The sequence below is a fragment of the Ammodytes marinus genome (genome assembly GCF_949987685.1).
Source record: "Ammodytes marinus genome assembly, chromosome: 5".
Lineage (NCBI taxonomy): Eukaryota > Metazoa > Chordata > Actinopteri > Uranoscopiformes > Ammodytidae > Ammodytes > Ammodytes marinus.
This window is the reverse complement of record NC_137234.1, coordinates 30,228,864-30,253,903: the sequence shown is the minus strand read 5'-3', so window position 1 is coordinate 30,253,903 and position 25,040 is coordinate 30,228,864. Positions and strand designations below refer to the sequence as shown.

At 40.6% G+C, this 25,040-nt stretch overlaps 1 protein-coding gene across 1 annotated transcript in view; it reads left to right on the top strand.

Annotated features, from left to right (window-relative positions):
• Positions 1 to 25,040, top strand: part of cdh13 (cadherin 13, H-cadherin (heart)) — a 357,669-nt gene that overhangs the window by 223,303 nt on the left and 109,326 nt on the right. The window contains exon 7 of the mRNA XM_080027417.1: positions 927 to 1,105. Within this exon, the coding sequence (XP_079883543.1) occupies positions 927 to 1,105 (179 nt within the window). The remainder of the gene's footprint in view (positions 1 to 926; positions 1,106 to 25,040) is intronic.

The following is a 25,040-nucleotide window of genomic DNA, read 5'->3' as shown; positions in this document are numbered from 1 at the left end:
CCTAATCAGAAGACACAAAACCTTACATTTTCTGTGTGTGTGTGTGTGTGTGTGTGTGTGTGTGTGTTTATGCACGCATGGAAGCACATATCCCTGCAGTTGCATTGTGTACATTTCTGTATGGTTTTGGATTGAGTGTGTGTGTGCCATTTGCCTCTGTGTGAGTGTTTCTCATCACAGAGAGAGAGATTGAGGGTTGAGGGTGTGTCAAAGATTGCTGCCTATTTCAGCTCAGCTGCGGCGACAAGGATTTCCATTTTTGTTCCCATTACCAAACAAAATGCACCATGTTGTTAGTGCTGACACGAGGGAGAAAACACATTAAAATGAAAGGCTAACTTTTTAATCGGCTGTCTGGGCACCAGCAGTTTGAAATTGTGCTTTTCATACACCTGCTGACATGATTGCTCTAATTTGGGATTAATCAATTCATATTGTAATACATAAGAAAAGAAAAAGTTGCTCACACTTGGATTGGCTGGCTAAACTGTGTTAGCACAAACATGTATTCCATTAATTATGTCTCTCTCTAACTTTGCAAGCTTAAAACATGCTGTAACCTTTAAGATGCAAAACTTTTGAAAGCGTCAGCTGAAATGTCAACATATGCATAAGTGTTACAGGAGTTGATAGGGTTTATAGTTTCCACATGTTTCGCCTGTTCAATTTCTGAGATATATTTCCCTCATGGTTTGGTTGCACAATGAAAAAAAAAACATTAAGCTATTGAATTAGGCCCAATCTCTTATGGTGTCAACTCATTGATCCCCTAATGTGTTTTCTAAAATTGTGTTGTATTACTGTACTGTATATACTACATTATATTCATGTCAGCACCATTCAGCTCCTCCTCTCACAGAATCTACATGAGACGTATGTTTGAGTTTACTCAACTCGACTCTGTCCTTCACTGTCTTTTTCTCCAGGAACCACAGTGATGTCAATGACGGCGTTTGACGCGGACGACCCCGCCACGGATAATGCAGCGCTGCGCTACAACATTGTCAGACAGTCGCCAGACAAGCCGTCCTCCAACATGTTCTACATCGATGAAGAAAGAGGCGACATTGTCACCCACATCTCCCCTTCGTTACTCGACAGAGAGGTGAGTTGACTTGGTTAATGTGTGTGTGTGTGTGTGTGTGTGTGTGTGTGTGTGTGTGTGTGTGTGTGTGTGAAAGAGGCGACATTGTCACCCACATCTCCCCTTCGTTACTCGACAGAGAGGTGAGTTGACTTGGTTAATGTGTGTGTGTGTGTGTGTGTGTGTGTGTGTGTGTGTGTGTGTGTGTGTGTGTGTGTGTGTGTGTGTGTGTGTGTGTGTGTGTGTGTGTGTGTGTGTGTGTGTGTGTGTGTGTGTGTGTGTGTGTGTGTGTGTGTGTGTGTGTGTGTGTGTGTGCGCGCTTCTGCGTTGTAACACATCCACCAACAGGGGACAACTGAGCCAACAGTGGACATATTGCAGGTCCCCTCTTGGTCATACTTTAAATCATGTCAAAAACGTGTCTAAAAGAGGGGAAGAGAGTCCATGAGGGGACCTGAAGTGTGTGGTGTATCACTCTGCACTAAGTGATGGTCTTTTCCAAAATGGAACAGACTGCGAGTTGATGCTGGGCATGGTTCTTGTCACATGCCTCATACTTGTCTCTGCCATTTCTCAAATGCAGCCACTCTTTCTCAACATGTCACGAATGCTGCCAGTAAATAGAGTGAGTTTGAACGTTTGAACAAGCGCAGGTTGCCATCTACATGTGTTTGTGTGTATTTGTGTGTGTGTGTGTGTGTGTGTTTTTGTGAGAATAAGCGCTAGTGCATTCTAGTGAGCAGACGCAGAAGCCCGATGAGTGTCCATTTCCATTTCCTCATCTAAACGGAGCGAGACAACGGGATGATTGCTTTTTCAGCGGGGTGACGAATGCCAGAACATCCATTTGGTTCGCTGGTGGAAGAGGAATATTAGCTGTTGTCAGACACTTAGCGCATAGTTTAATTGAGGTGATACACACTCATCCGCAGGCCTCTGGTGGTGTCCAACAAGCCCGGTTGCAAAAACCTCCCATCCGGAACTGTTGGAACCACGGCAGCTTACCGCCACTGATGAACCGCTCCCTAAGCTACAGTAAACTGTTTAATAGAGGCGTAATTGATTAAAAGTACGGTGAAATGAGATGTAATGAATTCAGAGAGCAGTGTTGTTGAAGCTGGTTTTGTGAGGTGGTTGAGAGAATGAATGATTCGAGAGATGTATGTTGTTGGTCTTTGTGAGACTTTTTTGGAGCATATCACTCGCTGGATATTTCAAAGGATAACGCTCCACTAACAGAACACAATCTATAGCAGGACTCTTCTCTTCTACCCGTTCGCATGCAGCCAAGATTTATTCACCACCCCTAAAAGGCTGGTGTTGGAATATGCAGTGGAACGCCTTTGAAGAAGGGCACGCAGCCAAATTGTCAGCCCTGTTTGTGGGGCTAATAAATCTCAGAAAAAAGCAGATTGTTCCTATCAGTTTATTCTCCATAGACGATAAACTCTTGAAGTTATCAGTGCGTCCTTCAAATTCACCAACACCTGCTGAGACCCAAGTCAGGTGTCTCTTAAAGGTGAAGTAAGCGGTTTATTTATGTTAATATAAGTGTTAAATCGCTCTATATTCATACAGTGATCACTTACATAGTGTGCACGTTTCATAAAGCCGATCTCTCAGTCACCCGCTGTGCATGTAATCGGCAAATACACTTTTCGGTGATCCCGAAACTGATATCCAATCACAAGAGAGAACGCTACAAACCGGCACCCGTTTCACTGCCGGTGCACACGCAGAGCGACAGATGGGTGAATGTTTATGTGCATACAATGGCGGAGCAGGTAAAAATCCTTCCCAATGTCTATTTTGATGGTTTTTATCATGTTTTATCACACTTGCTTATCTGAGATGATGCTAGATAACTCGCTGTTTGAAGACCGCAGTGCATTAATGTGGTGACGTGGGGACGAGGGAGGGGACTGCTAACTGCAGTCAGTGACAGGAAGTTAGCTAAACTGACCATTCCGCTTACTGAACCTTTATGTTAGTAGAATCACATTGAAGTAATGTTTGATTGTTTCACTTGGACTGTTGACATACTTGATGCAACAGGTTGGTCCGGACACACTATGTGTTGTTCATTTTCTTTGGGAGTTGTCTGGATAGGGCTGAATAGACACCTGATCCTGTCACATTTGCGTATGCCTTAATGCACAAACATGGAAATACATTTGTGAGGTCAACATTTGTATAAGGTCTAAGTGTAATAATTGTCACTTGAATCATCGCTGGTTGGGTCTGACTGAAAATGTAAAAAATAATCTGAGGGAGGGTGTCAAAAGGAAATGAGCTTACAAAAAAAGATAATAACTCTGGTTTGGTACATTGATTTTGATACTTTTTGAACTTGTCCATTTCGAGTCTTACAGCTCAGTTGTTTACTGTTTTATGCATGTTGATTTTCCAGTATATATTTATTCTTTTTTATCAGCGTAAAAAGGCCTTCTTCACATAATCTTTTTTCTTCTGATTGGTCAACTCCATACATCTGTTTATCTGTTTTCATTATATTTCTGGTAACGGTTCTGCGATGCGCCTGTTTGAAGGATTTCTCAATGGAAATCCATGAAATGTGTTTTTTTTCCATCAAAGTAAGTGTAATCCAATATGATGATTTATTTCCTTCTACTTCTACTAAACAGCAAAATAGCTGTGACTAATCCGTGTCTGTGATGCTATCTCCCTCTGGTATTAATATGATCGGCGATGTGGCACCCTCAAAGCTGTATAAGCCTGAAGCGCCATGTATGATTGTTTTTTGGTCGTATCTACAACATACATATGTCCCCCCTCATCACCACACAGACATAGTTTATTAGCATTTATTTTTTTAAATATGTCTTCAGGGTTTTTTTAGCAATAGCCCAGAGCAGCATCTATGTAAAAAATAATAAAACATTCATTAAAAAAATTTGAGAGATGGGGGCTGAGATATTCTTCAAACGTGAATTCAGTCAGCAGAGCCAGATGGAAGTGCAGAAAGCATAGGTTCTTAAACTGTCCTCCTCTGGGTCTGGACAGATTTACACCCAACCACTTCAGAACACTCTCATACATATGGCCTCGGCATGACACCCGTCGATACCATCTGCCATCCGGATCACCGTATTTGAAGACAGCATGTCCAGCATATGTGTGAAGTGCATGTGTGAGTGTGACACAGAGCCTAAGAGAGTTTTCACACAGAAAGGAAGAAAAAGCGAGAGATGGCCTAACTTGGTCCCTCCGTTCTCCACATCCCTCAGAACATAATTCAGGTGGAGCTCTTAAAGTGCATTTGGATAGACACCCTCACCTGCCCCCGAAAGAGCGAGAGAGAGAGAGAGCGCGGCACAGCAATCTGGAGAAAATTGGACAATCAATTTTGTGACATTGAAATCAGTTTGATTTTCCCTCTAGTGCTTTCTCTGAGGTGGAAAATCCCGTCTTGATATGCACATTTATTCCACCGCTCTGTGTTTTTCTCCTCACTTTGCTTTAGACACGTCTTCCCCTCGGTGTTGTTTATTATTCTGACACGCGACACTGTCGGATCAAAGGCAGGCTGTAATTTTTTTATTTTTTATTTTTTTTAAAGATATATTTTGGGCATTGTTATGCTTTATTGATAGTGCAGAGAGACAGAGGTGAAATGGGGCAGAGTGGGGAGTGACATGCAGAGAACGACCGCTGGTGGGAATCAAACCCGGGTCTGCTGCCGGGCACGGCCCGGGAGGGGGACGCCTTACCAACTGAGCTAAAGGCGCCCCCAGGCTGTAATTTTTAACAGCTAATATTGCCGGGGGAGGGGATGAGGACTTTCTCATAAGTTTGAAAAGACCGAGGAGTGCTAATATCTTCGGCTGGAAAAGCACACGGATATCTCTCTTAATCCGTTAGAACACTGTCAGAGGAAATCAATATGCGTTACAGAAATGTCCGTCTCAACCTGTTTTTTCTTGGAAGGTGTAGAGGAGTGTTGATTTGGATCAAAAAGTCAATATTCTTCAAATAATCAAAGTTTGCCATGTCTTTTATCTTATAAAGTTGTGTCTGATTAGGTCAAACAGGGAATAGATTTGGCTGGTAATGAAATAGAAAAGGGCTGAAAAAAACCCTCACCAATATTAATAAGGGCGTTCCACCCTCTTTGGCCGATGTGAGGGTAAGCGTGAGGCAATTTGACAGAGGCAGCGTGCGAGGTTATCTTTCTGGAAGATGGGAGGGGAATTACGTTTTGTTCCTGTGTGTGATTTAGATGTGTACATCTCTGAGTGTGTTTGTGAGAATAACCGCTCTAAGATGAAATAAAAAAAAAATGAATTTGCAAGAGAAAAAAAAAACCTAGATCTTAGTCAGATAGGAAATACAATTATAGAGGTTCAAGACCTTGTCCTGCGGATCCTGCACAGTACTTATCAGTTGAACCCTGGTGTCCTCAGTCAACTTTTCAGAGGCTTCTAAGTAAAGTAGATGTGAATCAGAAAAAAAAAGTGAAGAGAGCTGGGAAGATGGAGGCAAGACTTCCTAGTCTACGAAATCACATGGCTCCTCTGAATACTGTCTAGGCTACCTGTGTGATACATTTGCAGTAAGATATAGAAGCTTGTAATAAGCATGAAACTGCAGATGAACACATGCTTCCAAAACATGATATGCAGTCTTTTCTTTCATATATTCAGATGTATACTGTCCTTTGAGACATGATGAACGCAACACACACACAGGCATACACACACAGGCACACACACACACACACACACACAGAGAAGATGTGTAAAGTGTGCCTTTAAGCTGAGCCTAGGAAGGGGTGTTTTTGATGTAACAACTCACATAGGACAAATGTGAGGGGATTGCTAAGGTTATTTGGTTAAACTTCATGCAGAATATATTGGAAGCTACTGTACAGTGAAAGAGTGGTCACATGTTCTAGACATGCACACAAACACATCTGCAGTCGAGGAGACACACTCACAAATGCACACATACACACACACACACACACAAACACAAACACCGATCATCGTGATCTATTTTAGTCTATGGACTGTCTGTGTGCATGCAGGCTGTAACCAGATAGGACAGACTGCTAATGGCAGTGTGACTTTCTGACTCTCTAATGTTCTCTGGACAATCTAGGAGCTGTCACTGCTAAGGATAGCCAATCGATGGAGTTGCTTGACCCCTCCATCCGCTCCCATGTTCTACAACAGTGTATTACATGGAGATAAAATGGATGCCACTGTATGTGTTTTGTGTGTGTGTGTGTGTGCGCGTGTGTGTGCGTGGATTTTCTTCTTTTTACATGTAGATAAAACTGCATGTTTCTTTTCTTGTTGTTTCTTTACCCCCTCTGTGTGTTGTGAGTGCTTGTTAAATCCAGTTTTCCTGTCACACAGGGAGCACATCTTAACACTCGATGCGGTAAATACAACAACATATTTATTTTTCCGTACCTCAAGGTGACTTTCTCGTAGAAAAGTGACGCTTAACAATCACCATTTCGAAAAAGCACCTGAATTTAATAGCAGCCCGACAAAAGCACCGTTCTTCTCAGTTGAATGGGGTATATTCAGCCTGTCAGACTGTATACATTAGAAATAATCTCTGTTGACAGGATGGGTTACATTGTTTGCAGAGCCACAGGCGTCATCTGTCAGCAAATGATCTTTGCTCGTGGCTTGTGTATATTAAGGACTTACTTTGCTGTCGCCCACACTGTAAATGTGTTGACTTTACATTATCGGCTCCTCTATGCTTAACTAGTACAAATCCAGAGTGACAGGTAGATGGATGGAAGTACATACAGTAGTTATACCAGATAGGGCTGTGCCGAATACCATTGATTTTACAGGCTTTGAATCATCGTAGGTTTTTCCGAGCAAGCATTCGAGTACTCGTTCCAAAATATTACAGCATCGAAAACAACATTAATACTCCCAATGTGCTCCCTGAAACCAAGCGTGTGGCATGAAACAGTTATCTGCTTAGTTTGTTGATGATTTAATAACTTTTGAACGGTAAGTACGTCGGAGTTCCTTACTTTTTCCCCGTGGAAGCGAACAGCTGTTTTTCAGTTCCAAATCAGCTGTCCTCAATGCCATCGTAACCCTGACAGGAGCCTTTCAATTCATCCCGTGACATGCATCTTTTCGGGAAACAGATCCAATATTGATAGTCTTTTGTGTACATATTATATCCATTATTAACTGGGTATTCCCATGATGCAGGCCTGTCACCGTTGATCAATATAGCAGCACATAACGTCACGTAGCCTACAACTGGTAATACATCGGTTGCGCTTTGAAAGGTTTGCGACAGACTAGCTCAAAGTTAAAATGATTTGATCATTTATTTTAAATAAGCGTTCAAATTTTCAAACAATTGCTGTATAACTTGTTTATCTAAATATTATACTTTTCTGACAAAATATATTCCAGTTTAAGATACTTTAGCAAAAGAAAACTGTTAAAAAAAATAAAAAATAAAATATTCCTAATTCTGAATTGAGCTTCAAATACTAACAAACGAATACTTGAATATTCTCATAATTCGGGCCAGCCCTTTTCTGACCGTGCCGGCTGACAAGAAAGCCTCCCCCCGTCTTATGGCTTATTGGGCTCGGTATAGCCGGATTGGCTACATGCATGTGTTGTGGCGAATGACAGCTGAATTTGTGACAGGTTTTTCTTCTCCAGAAAATTACTTATCTCCACTTTGCATGGTTTTCTTGCTAATTTTGATTTTGTATCTCACTTCTCTCATTCTTCCCATCACTCTATTTTTCAGCCTCTCCTCTCCCTTTCTCTGTCAACACTTCACCGTGGACATCCAATTAATTACTGGCGGGTCAGAGCATAGTGATTCTATTCAGAGCAGCACCATTCAACACGGGGGCCTTCTCAAACAGCCATTCAAATTACATCCTCGGCTGCCTTTCAGAGTTTGCCGCTCTTGCAAAAATGTTGTTTTCCAAAACATTTTCTGGGGCCACCACCTAATCTGATCCCGCAAACATAATTGAATGTCAGTCGCCACATAATGATGCTTCCCCTCTCTTCAATTAGCGTCTAGTTTCCCCCGTGTCACACGCGGCGAGACAAAGCAGACAGAGAAATATTTACTCCTCACCAGGTAGAGCCAGGAGAGAGTTATTATATTATGTCATTTATATGCAAATAACACAGCGCGGGGGGAACACATTGATAAAATTTCATTACAGCAGATCTGATGTGCACTTCAGTTTATAAACTCCCTTTCATTCCCCTATTATGATCTGGAGATTGGAATGGTTGCGAGTAGATGAGCAGGGTGGAGAGAGATGCCGGGCGAGTATGGGCAGAAGTATTTAGGCCCTGAGGGTGGATGAGGAGTAAAAAGGCACGGGCAGATAACCGGTTTTCAAAGTTTTTCAAGGTTTGAAAAGTCTGACATTGTTTTCCGTCATACCATTCTAAGGTATTAGCGCCCCAACATACAATTGTATTAATGTTAAGAAAATTCCTGCATCATAACTTCTACTAAAAGAGAAATATGTAGGAAGCGAGCATGTCTCTTAAAAAAAACCTTGCTGAGCTGCTCACTTAAAGGACTGCTTTTATTTTACATTTTGTCTAGGATAATTCAATTATTTATTGTATTATGTAATCATACAAGTGAATTAATATTCAGAATATTCTATATGTTGTTGATGTTATGTATTGTGTACAGCTGGAAAGGAAGAACAATGTGTTTATACTTGGGCTGTCAAAATTAACGCGTTAACGCAGGGTGATTAATTTCTGGAATTAACAGCGTTATTTTTTTTAACGCATTTAACGCATGCGCAGAATGATCCGCCCCGTACATCCCACCGGCTCTGTACTACAGTCATTTAACGTTGTGGGTGACCCAGGATCAGTAGCTGCGCGCAGCCAAACATAGCAGCATGTTAGCCTCTGCCGTGTTTTAAAGTTTTAAACTGCTAACGGTCACGTCTGTGTCGGGGGCATAGGTAGTATATAAAATCAACTGCCGCGGCTGGCAGTTGATGTCGGGAGCAACAGGAGGAGAAACATTGTCCGCTCTGTTCAGAGCCCGCGAGGACACAAACGTATGCAGTTTTCAGAGGTGTGTGTGATCAGACATCAACATAACGTCGGCTTCCTGGTACACATGAACAGTCCCCTAGGACGTGGTCGCGTCTACAAACGCACGCACGCACACACACACACACACACACACACAGACACACACACCGCGGACTGTAATCAAGTTGTATTTAAGAATGCACAACCTATAGGTTCACCTAATAAATGGCATTCTATAGCCTATCCTATATTTGCCCAAAGACATAGCAAAGAGACAGACCAATTGAATTATGGTTTGGTTTGAATTTATTTTCAGCATTAAAACCATAATTTGGATTTTCAATTAATAAACATAACATACTAATTTTAAATGTACATATCCACCTTCTGTCATTTATCTTTCCGTTCATACGACAATATACAGAGAAAATTCGAAAATTTCAGGCATATTTCGAATGGTAAAATTAATTGTGATTAATCCACAGAATCCTGTGATTAATCTGATTAAAAATTGTAATCATTTGACAGCCCTAGTTTATACCCAGACATTTCGAAATAACACATATGAGAGCTGTAATAACAATACCGTGGAATTGTTTATTTTACTGTCGGAATATCAGACCGGCCCATGCTTAGAATGCAGGCCCTGGATTGTCACTACAAGGGTGCAGTACAGCCAGTGAGGTGCTCTGACAAGAAGGACAAATGATCATAGAGAGACTGACGTGGCCGGTTCGATATATCTGCTAAGAGAATCAGCCTCCTGACTGCAGCTTAATTGAGAAGCTGGACTGTGGACTGTGGACTGTCCGTACTGGCGGCAGAGACATTGGCAAGATGGAGTAGCAATTTAAAGTGGCGGCGTCGTGATTTTATTCCGTGCAACAACAAAAGTAGCCCAGGCACTTTGTATTCCCAATCCAAGAGAGATGCTTTTTCAAACCTAACTGTAGCCACAAGCTTCACAAGTAATTTAAAGATACCAGAATGTATAGCCGCGAGAACCAGGAGAATCAAGCCCTACAGTATATAAATTAACTATACAGCCAGTGGAGACCACAAGTACTGTGAAATATATTCATGGGTCTTTTTGCCCTTTAGAGATAGTCGATAGAGAATAGTTGATGAAAACCCTGTGTGAAGTGGCTCAATCTGTGAAGTTTGACTATGCTTTGAGCCTCAGTCATGTGTGTCTGAATTGATAGTTTTGATGATAATTAACAAAATAGTCTTTTTCAAGATTGATTTTTGTTTCTGTTTTTAATTTAGCTAGTGTGTGTGTGTGTGTGTGCACGTGTCTGTGTGTGTGTGTGTGTGTGTTTGGGTACGTGGTTGTGTGTGTTTTTGTTGTCGGCCTCCAGTGCCTTCAGTATCTGACATATTAATCAATGTTCAAGTGTTTGAACATGTGCAGTTACTCAAACCTCATTAGAAATGCTTAGAATCACATCTACCCCCTCATGAATAGCACAGAAATGTTTACTTCTCAGCGATGGATTTGAGAACATTCTTTTAATATTGAACTCTTGAAGGTCAAATATCAATTTATTTCAACATAACATATTTTATAAGTGGATTGGAGTTTGTGTATGCTATGGTGTTGCTTGCATTTCTTTTATTTTTCTCTTCTTTCTTCCTCTGCATGTAATTTAAGACATATCTTGAGACTGTTGGCTGTGTGTGTATGACAATGAACATATCCAATGTAGGTGCGCTATGGCAAGTGCTGTGCTGTGGTTGATGTTTTCACTGACAGCTGCTGCTGTGACTGTGACATGTGCTACAGTAAACCATTAAGTTAAAGAGGACCTATGATACTTTTCGACTTTTATGACCTATAAACGTTGTTATAATGATTTATAGTCATGTTTAACCATACTAGAGTATCAAATAATTACGTACATGCATTTCGACGTATTCCCTGCTGACCGTCTGGGGTGGCTGTGCAGAGCACTAAAAACTATGGCAGCCGGTCGAGCCGAACTTGTTCAAATTTCCGGGTAGTTTCTGTCACACTCGTGTAGTTTCTGTCATGTTTCCATGTATGGTAATGCTGCTCAGGCAAGCTCCGGCTGCATGCCCCCACCTTCCTGAAAATTTCCCGCTGCTGGAAGGAAGGTAACCAATCACAACAGAGTGGGGTTTGCAGCAGGGGGGGAGAGGCGGAGAAGCTCAAAGCAGTGTGTAGAGAGAGACTGCTGTGCTCGCTAGGGTAAGAGGAAGAGTGTCCCGAAAATCTACATAGTTTTTTGTGATGTGATTCGTGTCAGGTTGCTCTATAGCAGTTTTTAACAAGAAATTAAGACCAGAAAAGTAGTATAATAGGATCTCTTTAAGTTTAAATTAGGGGTGTGCACGTGTAACAGTTTGGTAAATCATAACCGTTTAGGAAAAATCAATAAACTAAAAGCTTTTTTTTTTTTTTTTTTTTTTTAGTTTGGAAAGTTATAATTTTTTTGAAGGAGTGGTTGGCTATGTGAGCTATATGTAGGCTAGCTACTAAAGTAGATAACACAACACATTATTGTGTTTGGTTATGATATTTATTAACTGCTCCACCTTCAGTTTCACTTTCCTTTTCATCTCCGTCTCAAACTGCTGGTCCAATCAGCTGGACTGACCCGACAGCGGGAGTCAGTCTAATGATAGATGATTACTAGGTTAGTTATGATCACTTTGAAGTCAAAAAGCTAAATTATGAAATAAAGGCTTCTCTGCCTCTGTCTATCTGTCTGCCTCTCTCATATCAAACGGTTAAACGTGCACACGAAACATTTGCAGCCGTGTAACCCTTTAGATTTTTTTTAAACGTTCACACCCCTAGTTTAAATCATGGTTAAATAGGAGAACTATCCTCCCAGCAGATGTTGTTATCCCTAGTAATGAACCAAAGCTAATCAGAGCTTTGAGCTTTGAATATAAATGCACACTTCCACAACCATGCTTTTTAAATTAATTTGACTGTTTTAGACACTCCAACTCTGGTGATGGCGAAGGACTCGCAAACAAGTTGAACCTACTAACTCTGCTTGTATAGTGCAGCAAGAATAATGTACCCATTCTTAACAGGTGATACCTCCTCACACTTACTGTAGAGGTGATAAAACAAGCAGAAAAGAAGTCTAAGAAGCTAAGATAGTGAAACACTTGAGTACATTGCCAAGAGATCCCATTACTTTAGGAGTGTTAGTGCATCATGCAATGGGCCAGTAGCCAGTTCTAGCATCTGTAATCAATACAATGCAGTTGGTGCGAACCCAACCACCTCATGCTCGCTTGTTCCTTCCCTGAAATGAACAAGGTGGACATGGTTCACAGGCATTGACGGAGTACAGCACCCCCTCCTTTTCCCAATCCATCTCAATTCTTCCTCTCCTCCTCCTCCTCCTCCTCCTCCTCCTCCCCCTCCCCCCTCCCCTCTTCTCTATCATGCCTCTGTCCAGTTGCATTAGTGAGGAAATGAGATTCCCCCTAATTAATTAGATCTCTGAGTGCTAAATATGAAGATTACATCCCAATGAAGGTTAGAGGTGTCAATCACAGTTTTTTTTTGGACCAAGCATTCCTCAAGACAAATTGAGCCCCCTGGGCATTGTGGGTAAAAGTGCGCGTTGTTAATCTTATTTTTCTCCCCCTTTGCTTTAATTGAGTCTCACCGACAGTAGTCAATGAAAAGCCTGAGACCAGAGAGAACAACACGGTAGAAAATTAAATTCACCAGAAAGAGCAGACAAGAGATGCTCTGTAGGAGGAGACGGAGCGAGAGAAAATGGAAATGATAAGTATGAAGGTGAAAGTAGTGATGATTAAGACACTATACGAGGATGTAACAGCGCAAAGGAAAAAAGAGGGCAGGACAAATTTAATAATAGAGGTAAAACCAAGGAGGTGGGAGACACTCTGAGACAAATTATTCCTGATTGAAATAACGTGATTACTATTTGAACATCTTATTTTAACATTGTGATTATGACTTTACAAAATGTCTTGATGAACAGCTTAATAGAATACAATGCTTAATGGGTTTGGTCGACTGGTTTGAAGTCCAGACAGATTTCAATTCACTGCGTGTCTCTAACATGGCACCCAAAGTCAGTTGTTCTGTTTTATCTTTTTTTTTAATCTTTTTGACAGCCAAGTCAATCAAGTCCTCCATGGTTTGCATACTCACACGACTTTCTGCTGTGTGCTTAGAGTAACCTGCTTGGCATCCCGGAGTGCTGTAATGACTTTTACCAACATCCATTATTTATGTCCATGTGGCACAGGGGTAGAGATGCTTCAGCAACGCAATCTGTTCCGAGTCCAAAGTTTGAGAAGTTGACAGATGAAGGAAAAGTTTTGACTCTCAACCCTCTTACCTATCATTAATTTGTGATTAATGAATTAGGTCTGAAGTGATGAATTACAAATTTAAGTTGAGGTGCGAATACATACACGGAGATAGTAACATCATCTCCTTAAAGGGGCACACATTTATGATGAAAGTATGTGTTGTGTTAACGGTAAATCTAGTGTTTTTGGAAGGTTGCCCCATACTAGGGACTATAATATCTCAGCCTCTGTTGATTCAATTGTGCCCATTTCTGTTTATATCTGTCTCTTGTGAAACCCACAAGTTGACCGATGTATAATGCTAAATTATGGGAGAGCCCCTTTAAACTCCTATTCCAATCCCTATACCATATTACAAGTTTCTTCCTTGAGATCTAAAAGGTTGGCTTATATCATGAGGTCATGTTGGTTCAACTTTATCTGGCTGAATGTGGATGAATCAACCACTTAAAATAAAGACTTTGGGTTTCTGCTCCAACCCTTTGTATGTCATTTCACAGGCATAAATAGTCTGGTCTGTTTAATATTAGTAAAACATAAGGGTAACACTTTATAATAACTATCCGTTGTAACTCGTTAATAGATCATTAGTAAACTCTTAATTAATGATTATTAATGATTTGTTAAGTGTTTGTTAGCAGTTTGTTAAGGATTTATAACAATGGTAGATAGTTAATAGCTTAATAATTTAATCAGTTCATCTGGGACGAGGCTGAAATAGGCTATAGACTATACACAGTGCATGGGCAACTGAGGGCAGCCCCATTTTCAAATATTTTTAAATAAACTCAATACACACTGTGCATGCCATGGACTTGAACGTGACGTGATCAGTTAATCTCGGATTACCTCCCAGATGAACTGATTCAATTATTAAGATATTAACTATCTACCATTGTTATAAATCCTTAACAAACTGCTAACAAACACTTAACAAATCATTAATAATCATTAATTAAGAGTGTACTAATGATCTATTAACGAGTTACAACGGATAGTTATTATAAAGTGTTACCAACATAAGTACTTATGCTAAATAATATATAATAAAAAAGAATTAAAAAAAACATAGAAGAGCCCATCACAATAAGCCATAATAATAATCCTGTGTATGTGTTCTGCCCCACTAATTATCCTTAACTGGTACTTTTAAAGTTTATAAAATCATGAAGTTGTCTGAAAAAACAGCAAACAGTTTCAAATTATGCAAACGGAAGAAAAAAAAAACACAAGACCTTTTTAAAATGCAGAAGTAATCTACGAGAGTGGAGAGTTGTGACTTGTCACGTGTCCTAGGGAGGTATTGAAAGGGCAGCGGAGAGAGAAGGAGGGAGGAAAGGATGGGAGAGTGAGACCTGAGAATAGAGAGATGAAAGAGTGACAAGCAGAGAGTGAGGCTCTACACAGGTGGAGGGCAGAATAATTTGGATGAGACAACTGCTCACTGCCAAAAGGGAATGGCCTATGCAGAGTGTAAGCGAAGGCCCTGGGTAATGCCTGGCAGGTCCTTGTGACGCTACAGTGCCATTAGGCTTTCAGAGCACTTCAGCACTCTACCCATCCTCTTAATTGCTCTTTATTTTTTTCCTTCTGACTCAATCTCTCTATCCTTCACTCTACTGCTTCCCCTCACTCCTCTTTCATCCCCCTATTTTTTCCCATCGTCATTGACCTGAGGATAAAGAGTATTTGTCAACAGCTCTTACTCTCCAGTGAACCAGCCCCCCCCTACAACAGCCCTTCAGGCAGGAATTAATTTCACCCTGTCTCCATGAGAAAGGCCATTGATTGGAAAAGTTTGTTGTTGTGTGCTCAGTAGTCTACTTTTTTCTTTTTTTAATGTTCCTATTCCCCATACCGCTTTCTCTTTGCTGATGCAATTCAGCTTGGCTCATTGCCTCCGCTAACGCGGACACAGTGCTATCTAATCAGGGCCTATCTCTCGTTAGGTGACCATCTTTGAACAGCCCCAGCGTATAGATCCCTCCAAATAGCCAAACCACCCCCCCCCCCCCACACACACACACACACTCTTTCAGTACACATAGATCAGTTGTCTGCTGCTAGGACTTGTGTTTGATAGTTTTATTCTGCCGTACAAGAGAAAATGGGAAGAGGAAGTTGGCATCGGGACAAATTGCGGCATATGAGTGGAGGTCACACACAGAAACTCCCCTTGTGGAGCCCAGCCATGGGATTCTGTAAATTGGCTTTCATTTTGTTAAGCCCACTGACTGTCATATGGGGAGTTAAACATTTGGTCGTGTCACTTTATGTTTAATCTAGTTGAATCTATTTGTTGCCAGCCTGAGTCAGAGTTGGATTGGACACGTTCAAACTAGCATCATCTTCCCTGCTGTGTTCCTCTCTGTGTTTTCTGAAGCCTTACTCTCCCTAGATGTGAATACAAAGTAATCATTGGTTTATTTTTTTTCTATTTGCTATGTTTAAATGTTTGCTTGCAATGATCTCAGCAGAATCCCAGAGGAAGCCAAATATAATCAGGGAATAAGAGAATGACACAATAATTGTGTAATAGAATAACACAATAACTGTGTCAAACATAAAATGATTGCAAGAGACCAATATTTAGTAGGACTATATACCGTATGTTTATATTCCTGGAGTCTCAGCTGAATTGAGCCAGGAGCTAAGGAATTGTTAAGCATACAAAAACAGGTCATTGTTGCTTCACACTTTTATTTGTCACCAGGGCTGTAAACTAACTTTTTGGCTCACCTGCCAAGGGGACCGGTAGATGAAAGAATCTACCGGCCAAGTACATTTTTTACCGGCCAAATAATAAATTGCCTCTTTTTGTTGCATATATACATCCGTTTCAGTACTATTCATTGAGATAACAGTATTATATAGCAGTACATGCTTAGAAAAGAGGCCAAAGTAATATTTAGAAATACATTTTAATATTATATTAATTTAGTTTCATTCATTTCATTTCAAACATTGCACATTTAAAACTTTAACAGTGCAAAACTGTGACAAAGGAAACACTCATTTAGGGCTGCAACTAACGATTATTTTAATAATCGATTAATCGGTCGATTATTTTTTCGATTAATCGATGAATCGGATAAAAAAAAACAGTGCAGACTGCAGTGTCAAAACACCAGGTTATTGCTCCAATGTCCCGGAACAATTAAAAGTAATATTAAATGATAAAAAATTAATAATAAACCTAACTGGGATAACACAAAAAAAACATACAATGTATGATATACATTTATACAGTATAAGGGATGTCCATGGTAAACCAGTCGACCGATAAGATTTTTAACCAGTAAATACTAACGGTTAAAACAATTAAATCATCTTAATTTCTCTCAGATGACAGGAGATCATTAATTTTTATGGATAGTGATACCATTTGAGACTCCTTAACGATTCAAGTCTTTATTGATATCACTATTGATACTTTTCTATTATTTTGTTGAAATAGAACTTGTATTATTGCTTTAATTGCTGATCTGATCATAGCTCAAGATAGGACATTAAACAGGTCATAATTCCATCTTTACTATCTATTTTATATTGGTGGGAAAATCGCCAAAATCTAAAATGTCTTTTTTTTTGTGTTGCATTTGAACACATCAATCATATTACTGAGCCGGCCTGAACACATCACAGTTGACATGTTTGCTACTTTTTTAAAGCTAACTAGCTATATCCTTCCGATTTTAACATGGATTTAAAAACTGGATTACTATTTTTAACTGACGGGACTTTCTACACCGTTCGGTTGTGTGATTACTGCCGCTGCTTTGAATGACTGTTGATGATGCGCCGATGCCGACTCTCCGAGCCCGTCTGCACACAGTCTGCAGCAGCAGCAGCTGACAGAGTTTTTTGGACTAGACGGATACTGAGTTGAAGGAGTTTTTTTTAACCCAAATACAGCAAAGGTACAACACTTTTATATAGGCCTACAGTCCAGTGTTAGATATGACCAACCGCTTCACGTGCGGAAGGCTCGCTGTGGGTGTGCATGAACCTGTCGGCGGCTGGATGTAAACAGTGCCGCGCCTGCAAGTGATTTGTTAATCGCGCGACTCAACGAATCGATGACCAAATTCGTTGCCAACGCTTTTACTAATCGATTTTATCGATTCGTTGTTGCAGCCCTACACTCATTACTTATTACTCATCAGAACTAAAAATGGGACCAATCCGATCCAGTATCTATTTAGAGCTCCATTGCTGCGCTCGAACTGCTTTTGCTGCGCCAAAACTTTTAAAGAGCGGCGTTCTTCACATTCTATGGCGGTGACGCGCACGCTACGTTTCTTCGGGGGAACTTATTTTCTACAGCGGTGACGTCGGGGGAGCTACTTCAGTGTGACACACAACAAATCACCAGTTTAGCTTGACGTTTGCTACTGTCATAATTTATCAGTTTACAGCTACTGCAATGTTTTGTTCTATCATGCATAATTTATCGCAAGAGCACGACCATCGGGACAAACTTTTACCCGCCCCAGTGGCATGTATCCCTCCCAAATTAAGTCGCCAGGGGAATATTTTGGTCGCATTTGGCGAGTGGCGACCGCTAGTTTACAGCCCTGTTTGTCACGCATTAAACACACATTAAAATGCTCCACAAGCTTGTGGATCTAAACAACTTCAATCACCACAGAAACTTCCCCTGAAGTGTGTTCAGTGGAACAGAGTCAATACTTTTTCCCCTTAAAAACCTGGGGATTCTGGTTTGTATGGAAGCCATAGCCTTGCTGTCAGGGAGTGGTTATTGGTTCTAGAAGTGACCTGCATGGATGATGTTTGCCCTAATAAGTTATGTTCCCTCTGAGATGCAAAGATAAGAGCATCCCCCTGACTGAGCAAAAAAGAAACAAAGGTCACTTCCAATATAGCACAATCTAATCAATGAATCGGGTCAACCCCATGTAAAAGATTAAGACACATGTGTACACACACACACACACACACACACACACACACACACACACACACACACACACACACACACACACACACACACACACACACAGGCACACAAACACACTAACAGTGTACCCAAATGTTTTGATCTCAAAGCTTGGTATTGGCTATATACAATGCTTGTGATAATACAGTAAGATACCACTTTATTGTCTGTCTTCACAACAAGAAGGAATAGGGTTCATGCTGCCTCCCTAACTAAATTACATCTCTTCATGCCTTTATCAAGTGACCACCTGAAGAAGGACAGGGTTGTTTAACATTCTCTAACTTGCATGTCTGAAAACTAGGCCACTGTCAAAAAAAATGGGTATTTTTCCTCTGGGAATAATGTTCCTATCTGCCTTGGGGATTACATACATACAGTGTAGTTGTGAGAAGTTCTTATCTACCAGCTTCACATTCATCGCGGTAAGTTCACTACAATATGAAAATAGTTCCATTTGGCAAACAGAGTCAACATTTGTATTAGAAACAGGTGAGAGCATATGAATAATCCTAATGCACAGTACATTAAGTAGAGTGTAAAGGATACGCCAGTGAGTGCATCCGTCTCTGTGAAAAGTTGTACAAAGACGTTTGCATTGTCCCTTTCAATAAGTGATAAGAGCAATGTTTTTCTAAAGAACCCGCCGACTACTGTATTGGTCTGAGTAGGCCTACTGCTTGGTGGGTAGGTAGTGAGATGCTATGTGACAAAAACACTTCTGGCTTAGCCACTGATGTTCAAAATGTACATGTGAGCTACACTGCTCACACACGGGGTGTAAGGATGGAGGGAGAGGTGGTTCCATTCAAGGTTTCTGTTATTATGCCCGGAGCACTCTTTAATGATATGGCCTTTCCGGACTGTTGGAACACAGGGAACTCAAATACCTATAATACAAAGATTCCATTGTGGAGGGTTCCCACTTTACTCCCGTAGCCTGCGTCTTAACAACACCCCTTCTGCCACAGTACACATCGGAAGGAGGAAGCATAGACATGTATAGCTCGAAAATATTGTACATCTCTCGAAAGTATCAGGTCAATGACAATAAAACTGTCAGGGTTTTACTCAGGCATTAGGGCATTTCTGTCGGTTTCTTTCTTCTTCCTGGTGTGTTCCCTGTCTGTCTCACTGAAGCATAGGAGGAGAGGCTCAGGGGGAGTGTGTGTCTTCAACGATCAAACGCTGCAGTTTAATTTCGGTGTCAAGGATTATGGAGATTTGAACAGATCCTTTTCAAAAGCTTACATACTCTTTGTGGAGATGCGTTAGCCAAATTTGACTTTGATATAAAACCTCTCAAAGAGGGAAAAAAGAAACTTAGCACAGTTTTCTTTCATTTGAACTATATTATGCACATGTAGCTGCTGTGTGAGTCATTGTCAACCAAAAGTAGGTACAGTGTGTGCTATGCTGAGAGAAATGTGAAGGCAGTTGACTCCTCCCTGTGAAAGGATGTGGGTAGATGCCTCACTCCCAAAGCCTAGCTAACACTGACAGTTGAGACATGAACAAGACAACAAGCACTCTTCCCAGGCCTGGCAGCAAATTCATAATGCAGATAAGCTAAGAAGCCTGGTTTCTTGGGAAATAACCACGGCAAAGAAAGCTTTCATTGTCAGAGACATGTCGCTCAATAGACTGCACAGACAGAATAAGTACAACTGGAGTTGTTGACATCAGCAGTTACAATAGCGACGGAGAAACCTACAGAAATCCTTATCTCACTAAAATCTAAAATAGAGAGCGAAGTCATTATAAAGTTACTAATTACAACAAATGCAATCAATTGGAGTCATTGCCCAGAAGATTTCCATTGATCCTCATAGCACTGCGAGCGACTGTGCCAAACAATTTGGTTACTGTCTCCAGACACTTAATGGTCGAATTAAGCCTGCGGGTGGGATGCGGTGTTGGCTGCAGTCGCTCTAATTAAGAAACAGACCAACCTCATTGTGTGCAATGAACCTGAACTCATGAGAAAGTTCTTGTTTTTCATTTCCCTCTGCACTGTCGGGGGAATTGCTCATGCTTTAGATCTAGATGTCACCAAAAGTTGAGAAGGGAATGGGAATGCAGGATGTTATTGTGTCCGCAGCCCTTCTGGGCAAGAAGGAATACCAGTTAAAAGTGTCGGCATGAAATGAATGACTCAGGACAAAACAATGGACTCTAAGTGTGTGTGTAAGGGTATTTTTAATGGATATTGGTACAGCACTGGATGTTCTTTTTAGTGACTTAAGTGTGTCAGATTATTGGTAGGGGAGAACGGGGTAATTTGTCACACGGGTTGGTTGTCACAATCGTTATATCTCGGAACCAGAAGGCGCTGTATGTGAAATTTTGGTATGTAAATATCCAGAATTGGGATCAGAGGTCACCTACTTAGTCTTCCTTGGAGTTAGACTGCTGAATTTGAGGTGAGACGACTGTTTGTGTTTTTCATGTCAAATTGAAAATATTTAGCTCCTCACTATTTTTCTTCTAGGCTTTTACACAATCGGTTTATAACAAAACACTTGTTACCCATACAAAGTGTGAAGGGTAAACTATAGTTTAGATTGTGGTTAGCAAGCTAATTAGTTGTCAGATGGTTGTTGGCCTTGATGCTAGCAAGAAATTCAAGTTGGGGTTGGTCGTCACATTTTTTGGGGGGTTGGTTGTCACATGTTATCTCAAGGCTGCAGCCAGAAAAGGAACCCAATAACGAAATAAATTGTCAAGCTGTATCCTCACTGACACCCCAGAGAAGGAAGGAATAGAGCAGGAAAAGGCAGCTAGCATGCAAAAGAAAAAAGGGCAACAAAATCAAAACAACCCAGTGCATCCCAAACTAGACCAGCTGCCAAGGCTACAGTAAGTTATGTAGGCCTATTGGTCAACTTGACAATACAATTAAACTTTCAAATTTAGTTCTACTTTCTTGCCTTCTTTTTAAGATGATTTCCATTAAGATAACATTGTGACAAACAACCCCATAGTGTTTGACAACCGACCCCTTGATGGGGTTGGTTGTCACAATGTGTAAGGGTGTCTTTGATGATTAATTTCTTCTTTATTACAATAAGATAGAAAAAGTGAGGGGTACACATTTCAAGCCAACATCTTAAGCTTCAATTTAATGTAGGAATGACTATTGAAAGATGTTTAGGTGATAAGCAATTCTCACTAGAGTAAAAAGTGTGCCTACTTACCCCGTTCTCCCCTATACCATATATTTGCAGTGTATATTCACTGGGCTCATTTTACTGGAGCATTCCGTCACTGTTGGGCAGGAACCTTGTATCTCCAAAACAGGCCTTTTTTCGGGAAACAAAAAAACCCCACTGTATTTTTAAAACAAATAAACTTTGCGTTGTCCATTCATGAGCTCTTTTTAATTATCTTCATGTGTTAAAACTTTGTGAAACCGACACACAGACGTGAAGTGTGACCAATAGATTGAATTAATACTGATTTATGAAGAAAATTAAGATGTGAAGAGATACAAGGTTTCCGCCAGAGAGTGAAGAACAAATTCTTAATGGTGGAACTATTGTTATATATCTGTGATCATGAAAACAACTCCACCTTGTCTAGCTATAAGAAAAAACTGCTGCACTTTACCCCAAGATAATTCTGGACATCCCGTCAAATAAAAATGGAAAAAAAAGACTCATTCTGTTTGAGTGATATGTTATCATTTGTGGATGCTTAATGATGCAATCATTACAATTAGCAATATGAAGCAACACGATAGATGAGCTCCTGTGTACTGCATGCACTGAAATATGCATTTACATAGTAAAAGTACCCATCCTGCTGTGAAGCAGAAGTACCAACAACATGTAGACTGAAGTTAGGAAAGTAGAATGACAAAACAGTTTCATAATATCATTTCACTAGACAAAATGTCACTGTAACAAGACAGCCAAAACATATTTACCAAATGACAAATATAGTTCAACTTTCGAGAAAGAAATGTCTGAATATACAATGAATAAATAAATAAAATGGAAAGAAATCTATAATCCCAGCTGTCAATGATAAAATTCAAATTTATACAACCCCAAGTGTACCAAAGTAACAATCATTATTTACACTTGAGCGATGATCAATCAAACTAGTTTTCTACAATCTGCAGATCAGCCCATCAGTCTCTGCCTTGCATAATCCCGCTCTCCCAGGACTCCTCTCTGTCTTTGGCATGGTGGTACCCCACAGCTGCAGGCTGCTCAGCATTCCATGGTGCAGTGTATAAAACACTGGTACCTATTCTAACAGACATGTAGATGCTCATGTAACGTGATTCAGATGAGAGCAAACCCTAAAACATAGAAAACCGTATCACTTTTTGACTGTCCTCTTTCCATGGTTTAGCTTTAGCCAATTAACAAGGCTCCCTCTTGCTTATTCTTGAGGATTATTACAGCTCTCCACCTACAGGGTTAAAAATCCGGAGGCTGGAGCTATTTTAGGGCGGTGTGATTCTGAATATTGATGAGTCAGATTGCCAGCGGTTGGTGAGAATCAATCCAGTTGAAAAATGGGAGTGTCTGCGCTGCTGTGGCTGTGGCCCAAGTCATTGTGCTGCCTCTCAGGCCGACGTGAGACGCCTTCCTAAATACATATCCGCTCTGCATCTGTATTCCCTGCCTGGCACCCAGCAGATGCTGATGGGACCCTCAGAGTTTGGGCAGATTTACATATTGGTGAATCCAAACAGGTGCATGTGAAATAAAGTATGGCAGGTCAACAGCTTGTTGTAGACAATGCTGCGCTTGGAGGGACAACTATCAAGGAAAATGGACTACCCACCTTCTGTGTGCGTGTGCGTGTGTGTGTATGTGTTCGACATTGGTATAAGCCTGAAACCAAACCATTGTAGGCAACATAAGATTGATTGATGTCAGACCTGGCGATGGCTATGTGTGTGTGTGTCACACAAGTACTACACATTTGACATGCTGAAACCAGAAAAATAAGCCCATATGTTGGCCCAGACAAGAACAATGGTATCTGCCTCAGATAGTTGATGTTGTGTATGTGCTTTACTATGCATGCCAAGCAGGGTTTGTACTAAATTGACATGTTTGTGTGTGTGTGTGTGTGTGTGTGTGTGTGCCTGTGTGTGTGTGTCTGAAAGAAAGTAGCTGTTTCATTAGACTCTCAGAAGGCGTCCTGGTCCCATACAGCTGGGCCAGGAAAGGCTCAGTGCAAACACTATAGCATACAAATTGAGCTTCATGTTAACCGTTGCCACTAAGATTTGAAACAACTAGGTTGCAATGCACTGCACAGAACATAAATGTCAATCATGACCTATTTATATTTGAATCATTATTAATATATTGAACTTTTATTATTTGAATCTCCTGGCGTGTGTACTCCTTTTCTTAGTGGCACATTTCAAAAGTACAATTCTATGATTGCAAATACAATGGCCTTTTATTGTACAATATGCTTCGGACATTTTCCGACAGCTGTAGGTACTAAGCTGACATAATTCCACATTGACCGCATATCTGAGATAATGACAGCTTATATCTCTGTGTTTCATTCATTAGGATGACTTCCTATGTTTCCACTGACTCACTCCATAAATTTGCATGCGTTTATGAGAGGAAATAGAGCAGAATGAAACACCCGCATTAGTATGCAAGAGCCTCATTAAAAATGCTCTCATCAAGTATACTTTTTTATTTGGATTCCGTTTGCAGTGGTACAACTCGCTGGTTATCAACTGTGGTGACATTTTCCAGCAATTAAAAACAAGCTGTCCCTGTTTAGGCAAGAGCTGCAGACAGACCATTCAATTTGCTCCCAAGTGCCACTGTGACAACATATCACTCCCATGAGAGATACGGACAGTCATATGAAGACAGTTGTGACAAATGATGTTTACAATGTGGAATGGTTAATTATTTCCATCTGTTTTTCTTTTTTCTGAAAACGGTTGGCACGACACTGCTAGTTTCATACGCAATGTCTTCAAATGAACCGTGACATTGTCTATTGTTACTAAAATACAGTAGATGAGAGTCCAGTACATGGAAATGATTTAAACATTTTAAAGCTCCCATATTATACACTTTTCGGTTCTATTATACACCATATTATATGGTCTTAGTGGTCCCTAATACGTTTTTCTTCAATTGTTTGCTGAAAAAACTTTCAGATAATTTATTGTACTATGCTGATGTTCAGCTAATCTCACAATGGCCTATTTTTTTTAAAAGAGCTGCAGCTCCCCTCATAAATATACAATCTTTGAGCTCCCCCCGCCCCCTGTCCGGAAGCGAAGCCAGATACGCCTCGCCCTCTGTCTGTTTGTAAACAATGATGACGTATAGCCTGTTAGCACAGTTAGGTTAGCCTACCTATGAGAAGAACCAAGTCTGGTGCTAGTAACGCACTTTGAACTGTTTGACATGACCTATCCTTGTCTACATGAAATACTATGTTCATACAGATGCACTGACAGCCACACGCTAATGGAAACGGCATGTTCACAATAAAAATGCTGCAAAAGATGGTGGCTACTGCGATGCTAGCTCGGGAGCTAGCTGCTAACAATACCACTAAAAACAGTGAAAAAATTATCTTCAAAGTCAGACTTCTTCAGGAT